At 42.1% G+C, this 18,535-nt stretch overlaps 1 protein-coding gene across 1 annotated transcript in view; it reads right to left on the bottom strand.

Moving 5' to 3' along the window:
* The window catches only part of CDK13 (cyclin dependent kinase 13), a 60,113-nt gene that overhangs the window by 36,715 nt on the left and 4,863 nt on the right, over window positions 1–18,535 (bottom strand). Inside the window, exons 2-3 of the mRNA XM_077491675.1 lie at window positions 15,594–16,184; window positions 3,045–3,209 (exon numbers count right to left, since the gene is read on the bottom strand). Coding sequence (XP_077347801.1) covers window positions 3,045–3,209; window positions 15,594–16,184 — 756 coding nt within the window. The remainder of the gene's footprint in view (window positions 1–3,044; window positions 3,210–15,593; window positions 16,185–18,535) is intronic.

Raw genomic sequence — 18,535 nt, 5'->3', positions numbered from 1 at the left:
ACGCAGAGATGTGAACATGACCCATAGCATAGGAAACCCATGATAAATGGATTGCACTACGTTTCTGCAAAATGGAAAACGCATTGAAAAACACATAGGTGTGAACCAGATCTTCAATACAGACATTAGTAGATTCTTCCACCAATGGTCATCTCTGGTTGACTGCAATCATTTAGTGTATGCATGAACTGGAAAGAGAATTTCCCAGCAACATTTCAAATAGCCAAACGTGACCTGTAAACGTACATTTAAAATATTACCAAGGAGCAACTATTTTGCAGCACTTCAAAGCAGTATTAAGCAAAATAATCTGCCCCATGTATATACATAAAAACATATAAGTTTAAGTAAATTAAGCTACTTTCACATGCATATATTATGTAAAATAAGAAAAATGAAAACTTATAAAAAGACTAAATATTCCCCTTAAAACAAAAAATAGGAAAATATGCACACATTACAAATAAGTGTGGCTATACATACATTATACAAAAGAGGCAAGAGGCATACCGCGCTAGGATGTAGACGTGTCTTACATGCATGTATGTATAGCCACGCTAATTCAAATTAAAGCCAAAAATATTAATCCAGTGATTAGAGCAATACAGGCGAGTATTGAAATGGCGACATAAATAATTGTGAGTTAATAGGTGAATAATGTCTCTGATAGAGGAGTGCAATACTGAAACCACAAGATTCCAAAAAGGTGAAAAAAGTTGCAGCAGGATGGAATGATCCAAAGCTATTCAGCCACTATCAAGGGAAAGGAGTTATTTATGTATTGGTCATTCTGTGAGAACTCTTACCGGAAGGTGTAGACCTCCTATTATAGCAAGGTCACAGGCGCTTGCAGATATAGCCCTCTGCGGGGTAACAGGGTAGGCCCTGTCTGTGGTGTGGAGAACACATATCGGAGAGAGAACATGTTGCAGAGAGAACCATGGATTCCTGCTGAGCGAATAGACTTGGTCCTTCAAGTTTCCACATCACTGTTTGCATGATAAAAGACACTTCTTATTGACTGTCCAGCGCAGCTCATTTCAGAATCCCAAAGAGGAGTGACGCCATCATAAGGGGAAGGTAGGGGACAATGAATGATAATCTGCACATCTGGTGGACAAAAGGGCTGATTTTTTTTTTGTGACCAGCACCAGAGGCTCCTCCTGCTTATGTTTCCCCAGACAGGCCCGGAAAGATCTGGGTCATGTGACAGCTGTATATTGATTAGGAAACGGCCTCTTTTCCTTATGCTATGGGACATCTGACCCACTGAGATTTTCGGATGATTTTTGGACACCACCTAGATATCTTAGATGCCAGCCAATGACTGCCAGTGAGCTCCGGAGACAAGGCCTACCCTGTGACCCCGCAGAGGGCTATATCTGCAAGCACCTATAACCTCGCTATAATAGAGGGCTTGACAAATTTGCTTTGAATCTAGGAGCCAGTTACAAAAGTTAGGAGCCAGTTTTTTTTTTTAGAGTAGTATGGATTGTCAGTTCCCGGGGTAAGGCCAGTCATTTTCACCCCCTAACCCTAACTCACAACGGAGCACCCAGTCAATAACTCCAATGTAACACTGTTACATCAGGGTTATGGGCTGATCAGAAAGAGTAAGGCTGGCAACAGATGGAACTGGTTGGCTCTGGCAGGTGCCACTGGTTGGCTTAGGCAGGTGGTACTGGATTGGAACTGGCAGGTGGCACTGGATTGGAACTGGCAGGTGGCACGTGGAACTGACAGATGGCACTGGCTGGTGGCATTGGTTGGCACTGATTGGCAGGGGCACTGGCAGGTGACACTGGTTTGGAACTGGCAGGTGGCACTATTGGCACTGGTTTGTGATAGCAGGTGGCAATGGCAGGCACTACTGATTGGCGGTGGCACTGGTTGGCAGTGGCAGGTGGCACTGATTGGCGGTAGCACTGGTTGGCAGTGGCAGGTGGCACTGGTAGGTGGCACTGATTGGCGGTGGCAGGTTTCACACTGAGCACAAATCTGACAGATCCTCCTCTCTCCTCTCTGTGTTACTCGTCAGTTTCACACAGGCAAGCATCAAGCACCGCGCTGAGTGTGGAGAAGGGAGGATGATGGCGGTCAATGTTAATGCACTGCATGTCTAGGGTATCGGGAGTTATAACGAGTGGGCTGGTGGCAGCCTAGGCGCCAGTGCATCTAAACCCAAAAACAAAGCAGAATATCTCACAGCTTAACAGGCTTTTCATGTGGTGTCTGCATTCGTTTTTCTTCATTCTTTTATTCTCTGTATTTTTAACTGGGGATCCTGCCAGTAACACTTCCTGTCCGGGACAACACTCACCACTCACTCACTGTGCTGTATCTATTGAGGAGCAGTGTTATCACATTCAGATAGGAAATGTGTTAGGAATACAGGGCACCCCCCCCCCCACTATGTTATTGGGATGAGGAAGATGAAGGGGAGATGTTATATAATTAATAGACCAAAAAGAAAAAAAAGTTTGTTTTTGGTGTTTATATACACTTTTAAAAAAACGGGCTCCTTTCACACATGCGGACCATTTGTTTCATCAGTTCAGTCAAGTTTTTTTCAAAGAAAAGAATGGATAAAGTATGAATCAGTTTTTCCATCAGTTTTTACATCCACCAGTTATGGTTTTTGACCACTTGAGTCTCTGGAGCCAGATTTTCCATGCAAAGACAAACTGTTTGTCCGTTTACATCGGTTTTTCATCTGATCCATTTTTTTTTAACAAAAGAAAAATAGGGTGATAAGTTCCAAAAAAACAAACAAAAAAAAAAACGGATGTTGACAGAAGCAGATGATCATCTGTTTACACCCGTTTTTTTCATAGAGGTGCACTGATGTCAGTTTTTCATTTGTAAACGGATGGATAAAAAAAAAAAACACACAGACAAATGGTGTGTGTGTGTGTGTGTGTGTGTGTGTGTGTGTGTGTGTGTGTGTGTGTGTGTGTGTGTGTGTGTGTGTGTGGCCTTAAAGTATTTTAGTGATTATTAGAAACAAACATAATCAAATTTGTGCTTTTAAAGTAAAGTCATACTTAGGCCTCCGTTTGTTCTTTAAAGCCGATTTCTTCCCCTCTGGACTACATGACGGGTCTCCACTTCCATAATGGACAGGTGGGAGGGGCAAGTCAGACAACAAGTGCCGAAGTTTTCGCTCCATTTCCTTCTTGACCAATTTTCCAGGGATACAGACTCGGAAACTGAATTAAAGACATAATTATTTACGATACAGAAGCATATTACACCTTTGTTTATATCATTAATAAACCAATATAGACCTGTGTGGGTCTACATCTGTACCTGCACCTACATCTAAAAACACATGACCCACCTCACCTCTGTAACCGGACTCAAATATTTTGTATCTACAATTCGACCTTAATGCCCCGTACACACGATCCGAAAATCAGACGACAGATCGTCCGACTTTTTTTCATTTACTAGTTGCAATTAGAAATTGAATAGGTTACTAAAGTCAAGAAAATTCTCGTACGACAAAAAAAATAAAAAAAAAATAAAAAAAAAACAACGGAAGTGATGTCATGTGTTGTAGTGTATTTGTAATGTATTTTCTGTACTGTACTGACTAAATTAAAATCGTACGATCTGGTATCATACGAGGAAAATTTTCAAGCTTGTCCAATCTAATAATATTGGATGTATTGTTGTGATCGGCTCTCGAAAGCTCTGTACTAACTATCTGATTATCGTACGATTGCGTCAAAGGGGATATTTTTTGTTTGATTTTTGGATCGTGTGTACGGGCCATAAGGATGCGCTTACCTGGGCGATTAGCACACACTGTAAATATCAGTGGCAAGAATGTGCTGATTCCTGGGGCTGAAATGACAGGTGTGTGTGCGCGTGTGAAGAGCTGTGGCTGCCCAGCCCATACAAAGCAATGACAGGCTCATGGTGACTGCAGCTATCCCTTACAGTTTGCAGCTGTCCATAGTTAATGGCTTGCTGTGCAAACAGACTTATACCTGCATTTTCTACCAGCCTGTCATTGCTTTGTATTGGCAGATTCTTCCCAATGGAATTCGCACAGTCTGTGCTAATCGCCTATATGAACGTAGCTTTAATTCAATTTTTAGGATGCATGCACACCAGCACATTTGTTAAAATTGCTTCCCATACGGGTGTCCTTTCAGTGAGCCTGTGTGAACAAGACCTTGCTGTAGCTACATAGTAAGAGTAATGGTGGTTGTAACTTAAAAGAGATGGTAAAATGTCTTCAAATATTAATAGCTTTTATATTCTACAGGGGTTAAAGTGGTTGTAAGCCCTTACAAACCACTTTGGCCTACAGGTAAGCCTAGATTAAGGCTTACCTGTAGGTCCAAGAAATATCTCCTAAACCTATACGGTTTAGGAGATATTTGCCCGAAGACAGGCACCGCTGTCTACGGCGCATGCGCCGTAGACAGCGGCGCGCAGGCGCACTGAGCGCGGCATTTCCAACATTGGAGCTGCCGCGCGTGTCAGCTCCCGTGCGCATGCACGGCAGTGACATCATCGCGGCTTCGCTGAATGACAGCGGCGGAGCTGCGAGACCCCACCGAGAAGATGGATGCGCTGGACTACAGGGGACAGCGGTGACTTCGCAGGTTCCTGTGTCAGGTAAGTGACACATAATGGGCTACTACACGATGCATAGTAGTCCATTATGCTTTGCCTTTGCAGGGAATGAAAGAGGAAGTAAACTCATCAGGTAACCTTACAGTGCATCCGGAAAGTATGTACGTGATTTTTTTATATATATATTTGCAAAGATCTCAAACAAACTTATTTCACGTTGTCATTATGGGGTACAGTTTGTATAATTTTGAGGAAAAAAAAAATCATGAATTGAATTCCATTTTGGTAAAAGGCTGTAACATAACAAAATGTAGAAAAAGTGAAGCTCTGTGAATACTTTCTGGATGCATTGTAATTCACAGCTCAAAGTTGAGATAGCATGCTGAGGTATGTAAAGTAAAAGTTTATTTACACAATGTCCAGGTTTGGTACCACAAAGCTTCTTGTTAGTGTGTTTCCAAACCACAGGTTTACTGCTTCTGTTATTTGACTGAACCTTAAAGCGTTACTAAACCCAGGACCCTGCATTCACTAAACCCAGGACCCTGCATACACTATATCTGGTCTCCCACTGTACACAGAACATGGAAATGCAATTATTTTAGTAAATACAAACTGCTAAATACATTTTCTCATCATCGCTATATAGCAGTCTTGTAGAAGAACAAACAAAAGATGCCTCTAAATCCAGCGCTTGGGATGGGGTTGGGAGGGTAATGGCTACTACAAACCACTCAAAGCATACCTCAGAAAAGTCATAAAAGGTCTAATTTTGTGATAAAAAGATTTATTGTAAAATCAAAGGGTTAACATATGGCTGACAGTCCATCAATGTTAAACATCATGCTTGATTTTGAACCTCATGTCACCAAAACCTCAGCAGTGATGAGGGCTGGGGGATGTGGAGACGCCCCTAATAGACTTGACATAGGATTACAAACCGCCAGATGGTGCAGCTGGTGTGGTCGGGTGGATTGCTGGATGTTACTTCACCAAAGTAGAGCGATGTTGAACCGACTCACCACAATGAGGCTTGGGAGGGATAGAAGGTGGTAGAGCATATGAAAAGCTGTCAGCAGGCTGGAGTCATGACAATGCGTGGCGTGGCTCTTTATCGCCCAAATCGTCCCCACCGCTCCTCCCAGGACCTCTTGCTTTCTAGCTCCCTTGTTACCTCCTCTCATGCTCATCTTCAAGACTTCTCTAGAGCCTCTCCCATCCTCTGGAAATCCCTGCCCCAGTCTGCCCAATCAGCCCCTACCCCCCTGTCCACCTTTAGGAGATCCCTGAAAACTCATTTATTCAGGGAAGCCTATCCCACACCCACAACTGTCCCCGAGCCACCCCCATCAAAACGTTCTCTGCAGCCATTACCTTTTGTACCACCGCCCCCTCCCTTTAGAATGTAAGCTCTACGAGCAGGGCCCGCCTGTACCTTTTGTATTGCACTGTAATTGTGTTGTCCCCCTATACATTGTAAAACGCTGCGCAAACTGTTGGCATTATATAAATCGTGTATAATAATAATAATAATAATTTGATAAAGGACCACGCCCAAAACACTTTGTCATGACTACAGCCTGCTGACAGCTTTTCATCTGCTCTACCACCACATGCGCGATCCATACCAAGCCTCGTTGTTGCAAGTCAGTTCGACATCGCTCTGTGTTTTTTTTTCACATTTTGTAATACCGCGGTTGGTCCTAATTAAATCATCTTTCCTTTGACCCTCCTTATATGTTCTGTGTTGCTTTAAGGACAGTGACAAAGGACAGTCAGTTGACATAACTCAAGCACTATTGTTGTTCTTAAGTTAATATTTGAAACCAAAGATTTCCCCACCCATAAGAAGTGACTAATCGAAAAACTATTTTTAAATGTCCGTATAGGGCAATTCCTATGATGTAGACAAACAAAAACATGGACTGGTTAATCTTAGGCGAGTTAAGGGTGTTTTGCGAGAGAGGTGTTTTTTTTTGGGGGGAGGGTTCAGGAGGAGGAGGAAGAAGAGGAAGAAGAGGAAGAAGAGGAAGAAGAGGAAGAAGAGGAAGAAGAGGAAGAAGAGGAAGAAGAGGAGGAAGAGGAAGAGGAAGAGGAAGAGGAAGAGGAAGAGGAAGAGGAAGAGGAAGAGGAAGAGGAAGAGGAAGAGGAAGAGGAAGAAGAAGAAGAAGAAGAAGAAGAAGAAGAAGAAGAAGAAGAAGAAGAAGAAGGAGTTCATTAGCAACTTAGCCCAATTTGTGGGTCACATACCAAATAGAAAATAACCCCAGATGAAGCAGAATCAGTTGACTGTAACAACTCCACATAACTCACCCAATATCAACCAGTCCATGTTTTTTTTTTTGTCTACATCATAGGGATTGCGGACATATAAAATTATTTTTCGATTAGTCATTTCTTACGGGTGGGGAAATTTTTGGTTTCAAATATTAGCTTAACAACAACAATAGTGCTTGAGTTATGTCAACTGACTGTCCTTTGTTACATCATGGCAGAATAAAGACCACTGGATCTTCAGAAAATGAAGTGAAAAACACCAGTCCTAAAAGTACCAGGGATATTTCACCAAGTTGTGCAGCTTTAGGGCTCGTTCACACGACCAATCCGTTCAGGTCCGCCTGTCAGTTTTTCAGGCAGACCTGAACGGATGCTCCATAGACCTCTTTGGAGCGACGGATTTCAGTGGTGACATGTCGCTGACATCCGACCCGCTCCGATAGAAAAAAAAAAAAAGTGTGACAGGGGAAAACCTACTTTTTCATCAGTCAGGGTGCAGAGAGGGACCTGTCACCTTCCTGCTCAGCGGGGATCGACGGAGCAATCCCTGCTGAGCAAGCGGATATCCAAGGGGCAGATCATCATAGATCCGCCCCGTTTGAAAGAGCCCTTAGGGAGTGCCACAGCATTTAGAGTAACGTTTTCATATGTCCCCATTTACATTTTGTACATGTGGGTTCAGAGAATACCTCTGTGGTGGAGGTTCTATATTCAAGGTACAAATCTGTGTAGGTAATTGCCGCTGCAGAAACCCGCAAGAGATGTGTGCGGGTGTCATTAATCCTAATGTCATGCCGCATGTACTGGAAATCACTCCCACACTGGGAACTGCTCTGCACTTGAGCGGTTCTCGTACAGGCTGCAATTTCTATAATGATGCAGGTGCACTAAACTTTAACCACTTCAGCTATGGAAGGTTTTACCCCTTTCCTGACCAGGCCAATTTTTGCTATATTGCACTGCGTTTCTTTAACAATTAAGCAGTCATAGGACACTTTACCCCAAAAAAAAAATTTAGGTCTCTTTTTCCCCACAAATAGATCTGTATTTTGATGGTATTTAATCACCTCTGCGATTTTTATTTGTTGCGCTATAAACAATTTTGAAAAAATTACTTTCTGCTATAAAACACATCCAATTTAAAAAAAAAATATATATAAAATGTCTTCATCAGTTTAGGCCATTATGTATTCTGCTACATATTTTTGGTTAAAAAAAAAAAATCCCAATAAGCATATATTGATTGTAGACCCTATAACTTTTGCGAAAACCAAACTATGGGATAGACTTATGGACTTTTCATTTTTTAATTGTTTTTACTAGTAATGGCAGAGATCAGCGATTTTAAGCAGGCCTGCAACATTGCGGGGCGGACAAATCTGACACTAAGTGACACTTTTTGGGGACCAGTGCTAAAAAAATAAAAAATAAAAATGCACTGTCACCGTATAAATGACACTGGTAGGGAAGGGGTTAACATTGGGGTGATCAAAGGGCTACGTGTGTGCCTAGGGAGTGCTTTTTAACTGTGGGGGAAATAGCAGAAACACAAAGTCTCCATTTTCCCCCCTCACAGAACAGCGGTCTGCTTTGTTTATCCGCTGTTGTTTCTCATCTGAATGATTGGCGGGTCCAATCACAGAGACAACAGCGATCACGTACAGGTACCTGATTTTGCACTTAAGGGCCACCCTGCTGCAGCAAATGTACGTGGGGCGGTGCTTAAAAATGTTTTTTTTGCCATAAACAACATTGTTTTCAGCTCTGACTGCGAAGGATGATGATCTATAGGGCAAGTATTTTTTTTTGTTCTTCTCAGACTCAAAAACAGACTCAAAACAGCATCAAAGATGAACAATATGGTGTGATGCTCCACACATGCCCACAAGCCCACAAACCCATCTTTTTGTGATTCACTAGGTTCAATTTACTAAGCTGGGTCCTGGCTAATATCCACTGATTGGCTGAGTGAATGACAGAAGAGAACTCTCTACAAACAGCAGCGATTGTGCTGGTTTTTTTCTCTCCCTGCAAAGCTGGGAGTAAAAAACGTCACACTGCTACCCTTTGATGGCCCCTACAGTGCCTTGCGAAAGTATTCGGCCCCCTTTCCAACCTTTTGCCACATTTCAGGCTTCAAACATAAAGATATAATTTTTTCATTTTTTGTGAAGAATCACCAACAAGTGGGACACAATTGTGAAGTGGAACGAAATCTATTGGATTTTTGAAACTTTTTAAACTAATAAACAAATGAAAAGTGGGGCGTGCAAAATTATTCGGCCCCCTTGCGTTAATACTTTGTAGAGCCACCTTTTGCTGCGATTACAGCTGCAAGTCGCTTGGGGTATGTCTCTATCAGTTTTGCACATCGAGAGACTGAAATTCTTGCCCATTCTTCCTTGCAAAACAGCTAGAGCTCAGTGAGGTTGGATGGAAAGCGTTTGTGAACAGCAGTTTTCATCTCTTTCCACAGATTCTCGATTGGATTCAGGTCTGGACTTTGACTTGGCCATTCTAACACCTGGATACGTTTATTTGTGAACCATTATTTGTAGATTTTGCTGTATGTTTGGGATCATTGTCTTGTTGGAAGATAAATCTCCGTCCCAGTTTCAGGTCTTTTGCAGACTCCAACAGGTTTTCATCCAGAATGGTCCTGTATTTGGCTGCATCCATCTTCCCCTCAATTTTAACCATCTTCCCTGTCCCTGCTAAAGAAAAGCAGGCCCAAACCATGATGCTGCCACCACCATGTTTGACAGTGGGGATGGTGTGTTGAGGGTGATGAGCTGTGTTGCTTTTACGCCAAACATATCGTTTTGCATTGTGGGCAAAAAGTTGGATTTTGGTTTCATCTGACCAGGGCACCTTCTTCCACATGTTTGGTGTGTCTCCCAGGTGGCTTGTGGCAAACGTTAGACGAGACTTTTTATGGATATCTTTGAGAAATGGCTTTCTTCTTGCCACTCTTCTATAAAGGCCAGATTTGTGCAGTGTACGACTGATTGTTCTCCTATGGACGGACTCTCCCACCTCAGCTGTAGTTCTCTGCAGTTCATCCAGAGTGATCATGGGCCTCTTGGCTGCATCTCTGATCAGTCTTCTCCTTGTCTGAGCTGAAAGTTTAGAGGGAGGGCCAGGTCTTGGTAGATTTGCAGTGGTCTGATACTCCTCCATTTCAAAATGATCGCTTGCACAGTGCTCCTTGGGATGTTTAAAGCTTGGGAAATCTTTTTGTATCCAAATCCAGCTTTAAACTTCTCCACAACAGTATTACGGACCTGCCTGATGTGTTCCTTGGTCTTCATGATGCTCTCTGCGCTTTCAACAGAACCCTGAGACTATCACAGAGCAGGTGCATTTATACAGAGACTTGATTACACACAGGTGGATTCTATTTATCACCATCAGTCATTTAGGACAACATTGGATCATTCAGAGATCCTTGCTGAACATCTGGAGTGAGTTTGCTGCACTGAAAGTAAAGGGGCCGAATAATTTTTCGCACACCACTTTTCAGTTTTTTTATTTGCTAAAAAAGTTTAAATTATCCAATAGATTTCGTTCCACTTCACAATTGTGTCCCACTTGTTGGTGATTCTTCACAAAAAATTAAAATTTTATATCTTTAGGTTTGAAGCCTGAAATGTGGCAAAAGGTTGAAAAGTTCAAGGGGGCCGAATACTTTCGCAAGGCACTGTAAATGTTAACCTCTTCACAACCAGTGTCATTAGTATATAAAAAAAAAAAAAAAAAAAAAAAAAAAAAAAAACAATTCCAGTATATATACCATAGTTTTCAGATGCTAGAACTTTCACGCAAACCAATCAATATACACTTATTGGGATTATTGCAACAAAATATCTTGGCTAAAATTATGAAGAAAATTTTATTTAGCATTTTACATTATTGGATATGTATTGTTGTTCAGTCGTGTCCAACTCTTCGTGACCTCATGGACCATAGAGCACCAGGCTCTTCTGTCCTCCACTGCCTCCCGCAGCTTGCTTAACTTCATGTTCTTATACGTTTTATAAGTAAAAAATATTGGGGTTTTTTTCCTTTCAAAATTGTTGGTCTTATTTCACTTATATAATAAAATAATCCAGTGGTGATTAAATACCACCAAAAGAAAGCTCTATTTATGTGAAAAAAAAAAGTATATAAACATTGGCACACCCCAAGACAAGAAGTTCACTCCCTAAATAAACACCTCTCATTACTGGGAGTATCTAAGTTTTTGTAGCAAAGCTATATTCGTGTATCAAAAAATAGGGGAGGGACCTCTGTGTCCCGTGATGTACAAAAAAGGAAAGGATTTTACAAGTAAGCCATTTTAAAAATCCTATTTTCTTTATCGTACATCATGGGACACAGAGCCATAGTAGTTACTATGTGGAATGTCTTACAGCAATGCCAACTGAGGGGAGGGAGATACAACAAAAGTAGGGCACCATCAGACCAGGGGACCTATACTGCTACCTGCAGCACACTGCGCCCAAAGGCGATATGCCTCATGCCGAGACCAAGTTGCTGCCTTGCAGATTTGAGCCATGGAGGCTTGATGATGCACTGCCCACGAAGCACTAACAGCCCTGGTGGAGTATGCTTTGATTTGAAAAGGTGGAATCTTCCTCTTCAAACCATAAGCTTGAACAATTATTTGCTGAATCCACTTAGAAATTGTAGAATTCGATGCTGCCTGTCCTCTTTTAGGGCCTTCAGGCAACACAAACAAAACATCCTTTTTTCAAATCTGAGCAGTCGCCTTCAAGTAGGTTTTGACTGCTCTCACCACATCAAGAGAATATAGCGACTTTTCTTCCTTAGAACAGGGTTCTGGAAAAATCGAAGGTAGAACAATAACCTGGTATAGATGAAAACCTGACACTACCTTCTGTAGAAAGTTAGAATGAGGACACAATACTACCCTATCCTTGTGAATAATTAAATATGGCTCTTTACAAGAAACAGCAGCCAACTCTGATACCCTTCTTGCAGAAGATATGGCTACCAGAAAAACTAGCTTCCTTGTCAAAAGGACCAAGGGAATATGTTGTATTGGCTCAAAAGGCTGTTTCTGTAATGCCAACAGAACGAAATCCAAGTCCCAAAGGTTCAGGGGTTATCTAACCGTTGGTTAAATCCGCATTACCCCCTGTATAAAGCTACGGACCAAAGAATGAGAAGCAAGTGGTTAAAACAATGCCGATAAGGCCGAGACCTGGCCTTTGATAGTACTCAAGGCCAGGTTCATTTCTAACCCCATTTGTAGAACGGCAAAGATTCTTCCTATAACATACTTTCTGGGATGCTAACCCCAGAATTCACACCAGGAAACATATCCCTTCCAGACTCTATAATATAAGATTGTAGACTAGGCTGGCTTCCTTGCATTAATCAAGGTAGATAACACTGAACCTGACACCCCACGCTTCTTCAGAATGTGGGTCTCAATAGCCAAACCGTTAAATTTAACGTTTGTAAGGTAGGATGGAATACCAGACCCGGAGAGAGTAGGATCCGCTAACATGCGGAACGGATGCGTTGGTCGTCCCGTGGAATAAATTTTTCACTGATTTATGCATTCCCTCCTATTCTGCTGCTCTCACAACTTTGGTGAAAGAGTGGAGTGGCATCCGCCAATCGTTTTGGGCTCCCCCTGCCTATTCTGGGAGAGGGGAGAGCTTCTGCCCAGGTGGGGGTTATTTTAAGAAAAAAAATCCCCCCTCCAACATCTTACCGAGGCTTGGGACTACTTAGCCGGAGGAAGCCTGCAGCAAGGTATGGAAGCAGGAACACGGTATGTGCTCAAAACAGCCCCCAGTGGTGACTTTAGGCATGACATGATTTACTTTTAAAAGGAGAAATCCGTAAGAAAATGTAAAATTCCTTAGGAATCTCCACTTACCTTATCCTGCTGCAGGGATTCTGTGGTAAAAACAGACAGAGTCAATCTTCACCCCTCATGGCGGGCTCCGTTAAAAAAAAACCTTCAAGGACCGGGGCCCCACACCCTTGGACCCATATAGCACCCCGCCAGGAAGCTTTGTGGCTGAAAAAACCAAAGCACTGCATCCTGGGGAACAGAAGCGTTACAGACTAAACCTCGTTTCTTCTGACACGAAGCCCAGGTACCATTCAATTCGGCATGAAAATAAACTTTGAATGGATCCGGCTGTATAGCTTGCCCCAGCAAAGGATTATTCCAGTGGAGCTCAGCAAAGCACATCTTTACTCGTGATCAACACCTAAGACACTGGCCAAAAACAGAGGTTATATAAGGAGTCAACTTCCTGTCTTAGGGTGTGCCAGTGTACATCACCTAAAAAGTGGTCTATATAAGTCACATAGTAACTACTATGATTCTGTGTCCTGTGATGTACGATAAAGAAATTTTATTTGAGTACAGCGTTGCATGACCGCACAATTGTAAGCACAGTGTCGAATAGTAAAAAATGGACTGATCCTGAAGGGGTTAAAAACTTCCAGAGCTTAATTAAAAAGGTGTTGTGAGCCCTGGGGTTTTTTCACCTTAAAGAGTAAGTAAACTCTGCCCCTCAGATGCCATTTAAAAAATAATAATAATAATAAAAAAAAACAAAAAAAACACACAGTATAAAAGTATTACAACACATTCTACAGTATAATAACCCCCATTTGCGTGTTTCTTACTTTTCTGCAGCAGTTTTAAAACCCGTGCTTCCTGGTATAAGTCAGCTCCATTTTAAGTGTGATTTTCCAAGTCTGCATTGTAATATACTTCCGCCCTCTTTTCTATTCCTAGCTGTTATCTCGCACATGCACCATTCTTCCTTAGCCAAGCCTCATTCTAGCCCTGGGATTGCTATGGCAACCATGTCCCGCCTATCATAGAAGACCTTTTGAGGATTAAGGTTACATAGGTATCAGGCACTTCTAAATGGGACTAAAATCTCATGGTATCTCGGCGCAGTGCTACAGAGAGGGGAAATGACGGACATGGCATACTTATTAATGGACTGACAGCACAAAGAGCATGCGTTAATCAGGGAGAAGATGCGCAAGCATCGTCATTAAATAAAACGGGACAGATTACAAGTAAACAGAGAAGGTATAGTGACATCTACACATAGCGATTAGCACTGTATTCACTGCTGATTAACATGAGCAAAAAGTTATGTGGGAGGGTTTACAACCACTTTAATGCACCCTATGCTTTAAGGTGAAAAAACTTCTGCCAGTGACCGGCCCCCCAGACCCCCCCCCCCCTCTTTACTCACCTGACATCCGTAAATTTCCTCGACGGAGAGGCGCTCTCCCTCTTTGCACGGGGTCCCGACTCTTGATTGGATAAACTGATAGCAGCGCAGCCACTGGCTCCTGCTGCAGTCAATCAAATCCAAGGACGCGGGCGCCATTTAAGCTGTTAAAGACTTTATTTGTAAGCTCTCACAAGCAGGGCCTTCCAAACACCCTTGTATGGAATTTTAATATTGTATAGCTTTGCTTAAATCCTTTATAATTAAAGAGGAGCTCCAGTCTATAAAATAAATAAATGTCAGCACATTATATAAGGGCACTTACTAATCCAGGGATCCCGCAATGTCGGCACCAGCATTGTAAGTAAGGGAAATAATCAGTGAAGCCTTCAGCTTCACAGCCGGTTTCCTACTGTGCATTCGCGAGTCGCACTGCTCTTTCTGAATGGTCCCGCTTACTTCTGGGACTTGTGTGTGTCCTAGAAGGCAGCTGTGGCTGGGGTGGGGAAAGCAGGAGGGGCCAGAAATGTTGATCTTACCCAGAAGTGAGAATGGGTACCTGTCAAAACCAGGTACCCGCTGCCCCATCTCCCCCAAAAAGTGCCATATGGCAAATGAGGGGGGGGGGGTGCAAACAAGCGGTACTTCCTTTTGGGTGGGGCTCCACTTTAAGTTGGGAAAACAATTATCACTGGGGCAGGATATGAGCGTAAAAATCTCCTTCGAGATATACAGAAAGCAATAAGAATCAGAGAAGATCTCTGTTTATTTTCTGTACCACTGCCTTAACAGAAAGCGAGGGGAAATCTCCCCAACAGCAAGACAGACCGGGAATCAAACTTTTCTACTCTACCTGAAACAATATTTGTTGCCGGATGTTCCAATTCAAGACTAAAGGCCTCAATGGTCTAGTCTGTTAAAGGGATACTAAAGGATTTTTTTTTTGCATTAAAACAAAAAAGGTTATACTTCCCTGCACTTCTAAAGTCCCCTCACCGCTGCTCTCTGCTCCTCTTTCCTCTAGGTGCCCCCCTCAGCTGAGCAAACTGTATGCTAAGGGGTGACTCGTGCAGGCATGCTCCCGACATTGGCTGTGTGCATCCATACACATACATATAGCACTGGAAAGTCAGCCCCCCCCCCCGCCCCCGCGCTCCCTCCTTGCAGGAGTTTGACTGACAGCAGAAGGAGCCTATGGCCCTTGCCGCTGCTTGTGTCTCCTGTGAGACCAGGAATTAGAGGAATGGTGCTGCAGCTGGGACAGCGCTGGATTTGTGAGAGGAGAAAGGTAAGTGTTAAGCGCATTAAGTTGCCCTTTTGAGGGGAAAAAAAAATAAAAATTCTAACCAGTTAAAATCCTTTACTGGGAACCCATACTATGTCATTATGGAAGGATTGCATATCAAGAAGAAACAAATATATATATATATATATATGATAAACAATGAAATTCATTTAAAAAAGGTGATATTTATTGCTTACCTATTTGCATCACTAGAGAGGGCGGTCGGAAGAGGTAGAGATAAAGGTACTGCTGGCGACATTCCTGAACTTTTAGTCTTCTCAGAGCCAGTTGATACACTTTTATGTGCTTTGCTTTTCTCTTTCGGAATAGATGCCTCCTCTTTCACAGTGTCCATCTTCTTCACCTTTCCACTTGCCTTGGCTGATTTATCAGCTTGTACACTATTATCCACAGTTAGTGCTGGAGTCAAGGTTTTCACCTTAGTTTTGTCACTTTTGACAGAAGGGGAAGGGGAGGGGGCAGGGGCATTGTCTATTTTTGTTTTCTTTTGCTCCTTGGCATGATTTGCTTGTTGGGAGTTGCTGGCAGCCTCTGGCTGTCCCTTAGTAGGGGTGGAGGTGCTGGAAGCTTTTGCTAATGCTCTAGCAGCCTCTGCTTCCCTGGCTTTCTTGTTTTTGTTCATCTCTGCAGCCAGGCTGCTCTTCAGCGTCAAGGTGCTTGGGGAGATGCTAGACTGTCTGCTTCTCGATCTTGACACCCTATGTCTACTTCGTGAACGAGAGCGTCGAGACTTATAAGGACTTCTGCTCCTTGACCTTGCAGACCTCCTATCGAAAAAAAAAAGAAAGAATACAAAGTAAATACTGTTGCCAACGTGATAAAAAAATATATATATATATTTAAGTTTGATTCTCCTCACAAAGCAAAAAGGAACAACACGTGGTGTCTAAAATACATGCATGGCTACAAGCCACCAACACTATACTTAGATGCCAAAGCTGTTTCCTTTTTCCTTTTTTTTTTCCTATTTTGTGCCTTAAATTGATAGGCCACAGTGTTAACATCTTGTATACCAAAAATGCAATGTTCTTGAACCATGCAAGTTCCTTTACGCTGATCACTGCCATTACTAGTATTAAAAAAAAAAATTCCATAAAACTCTCCCCTAGTTTGTAGACACTATAACTTTTGTGCTAACCAATCAGTATATGCTTATTGGGATTTTTTTTTTTACCAAAAATATGTAGCAGAATACATATTGGCCTAAATTGATGAAGAAATTCTTTTTTTTACTGAATGTGTTTTACAGCAGAAAGTTAGAGGAAGTAAACCCGTCTCCCTGCAAAGGTAAAGCATAATGGGCTACTATGCATAGCGACAGTGCGCCCGCACACCGCTGTCTACGGGGGAATGCGCCATAGATAGCGGTAAATATCTCCTAAACCGTGTTATTTCGAATATTTTTTATTTTTCAAAATTGTCAGCTTTTTTTGTTTATAGCGCAAAAAATAAAATCCAAAAAATAAAATCCAAAAGGGGGTGATCATATACCAACAAAATAAAGCTCTATTTGTGGGGAAAGAAAAGGACACACATTTTGAGTACAGTATTGCACGACTGCGCAATTGTCAGGTAAAGTAACGCAGTGTCGTATCACAAAACATGGCCTGGTCATTAAGGGGGTAAACCTCCTGGAGCTAAAGTGGTTAAACTTATGCTACTGACATTACTCCTAACAGTTGTTTGAACTGACACTTGGAAACATGATCTGCAAAAAAGTGGCACGCAAATTGTGCTAACATGCCACTTATAATCCAGATCTTTTGATCTTACTAAAATCAAGGTCCTGGTTCAGGCATTTTCTATTATCAAGTGATAACACATGCACTTGCTAGAAAATACAAGCAACGCTGCAGTATAAACTAAGTGGCAATGCTAAAAACAGTATTTTATGAAAAAAAAAATGGCAGTTTTTTTTATGCACAGAGCAAACTAAATGTTGTCAAGTTAGGGATCTCAATGCCAGTTGAGAACAGTAAACATGATGAATTTTGGGGAAAAAAAAATAAAAAAGTTAGGGGGGAGCCCAGGTACCTCAACTGTCAAAGTCTTCTCCTCCAGTAACAGATCCTCTGCTGCACTGCAAGTTGTTTCAGTCTCCACTTACCTTATTTGCTGAATTATTCTCCATAAACATAATACACCCAGTAAATCCAGGGTTGTTCTGAATAACAGGCCCTGAGGTGTCATCTTCATTTCTCATTTCAATGGGAGACAGCTGTCCCTTCTGGATGCTTGCAGTCTTCCCCAACAATGTGCCACCAGGTCCATCTTTCAATGGCTTGTGGTGCCTCAGTCAATGCCTCCTGGAGTATGGGACATATATCCCAGGAGGCTGCAGGGCAAGATTTATGTCGTTCGTGACTAGGCAAAAATTGAGGCGGGGGCAAGTTGAACGTGAGAATAAGAAAATGGCTAAATGCAGGGGACTTTCAGGAGTAGGGAGGGTTGGAATGGTGAAAATAATTATTCCTGCATGAGGTCTGCTTTAAATAAAGCTGTATTTATTTACTAAAATGTTATTCTGACAATTTGGGCAGCAATATCTGCTGTTAGAAATGGGGTTCTACATTTACAAAACATGACATCACTACTGCAAAGCAGGTGACAGCTTAACAAACATGATGTCATCAAGAGCTATTCGATAATAAAATGACAGTAAAGTGCATGCAGAGCCAAAAATGATATTTTCATTTTGGATAGAGTAGCAAAAGGATAGAAACTCAGAGCTGCTGAGTTATTATTACTGTCTGTGTACCAGCTGGAGAGTATCAACTTTTATATTTGACCTTGTGATCACTGTCTTCAGAGCAGAAAGCAATGGGAAACAAAATGTAAAAGGTTGTCACAGAACTGAAGGTGAGGAATCTTCCAATGGGAAAATTGTTTCCAGTTACATCTAAAAAAAAAGAGAAGAAATGTACCCCGACTTTGCAGAGATTTCTTTTCACTTCCTCTTGTGTATACAAATTAGGAAGTGAGAACCTTGTGAGGGTTCTAACCATTCTTGACTCTACCTGAAGTTTACAGGATATCTGTCCTTTTAAATAAAACGCACTTATCTTTTATGCTCCAACCTAACCAATCCCACCCTCCCCCTCAACAGATGTAGACTTAC

The sequence above is a fragment of the Lithobates pipiens genome, unplaced genomic scaffold (assembly GCF_037356315.1).
Source record: "Lithobates pipiens isolate NorthernLeopardFrog02 unplaced genomic scaffold, aLitPip1_a1.2 Scaffold_19, whole genome shotgun sequence".
NCBI classification, from domain to species: domain Eukaryota; kingdom Metazoa; phylum Chordata; class Amphibia; order Anura; family Ranidae; genus Lithobates; species Lithobates pipiens.
This window is presented reverse-complemented; position numbering and strand designations above follow the sequence as displayed.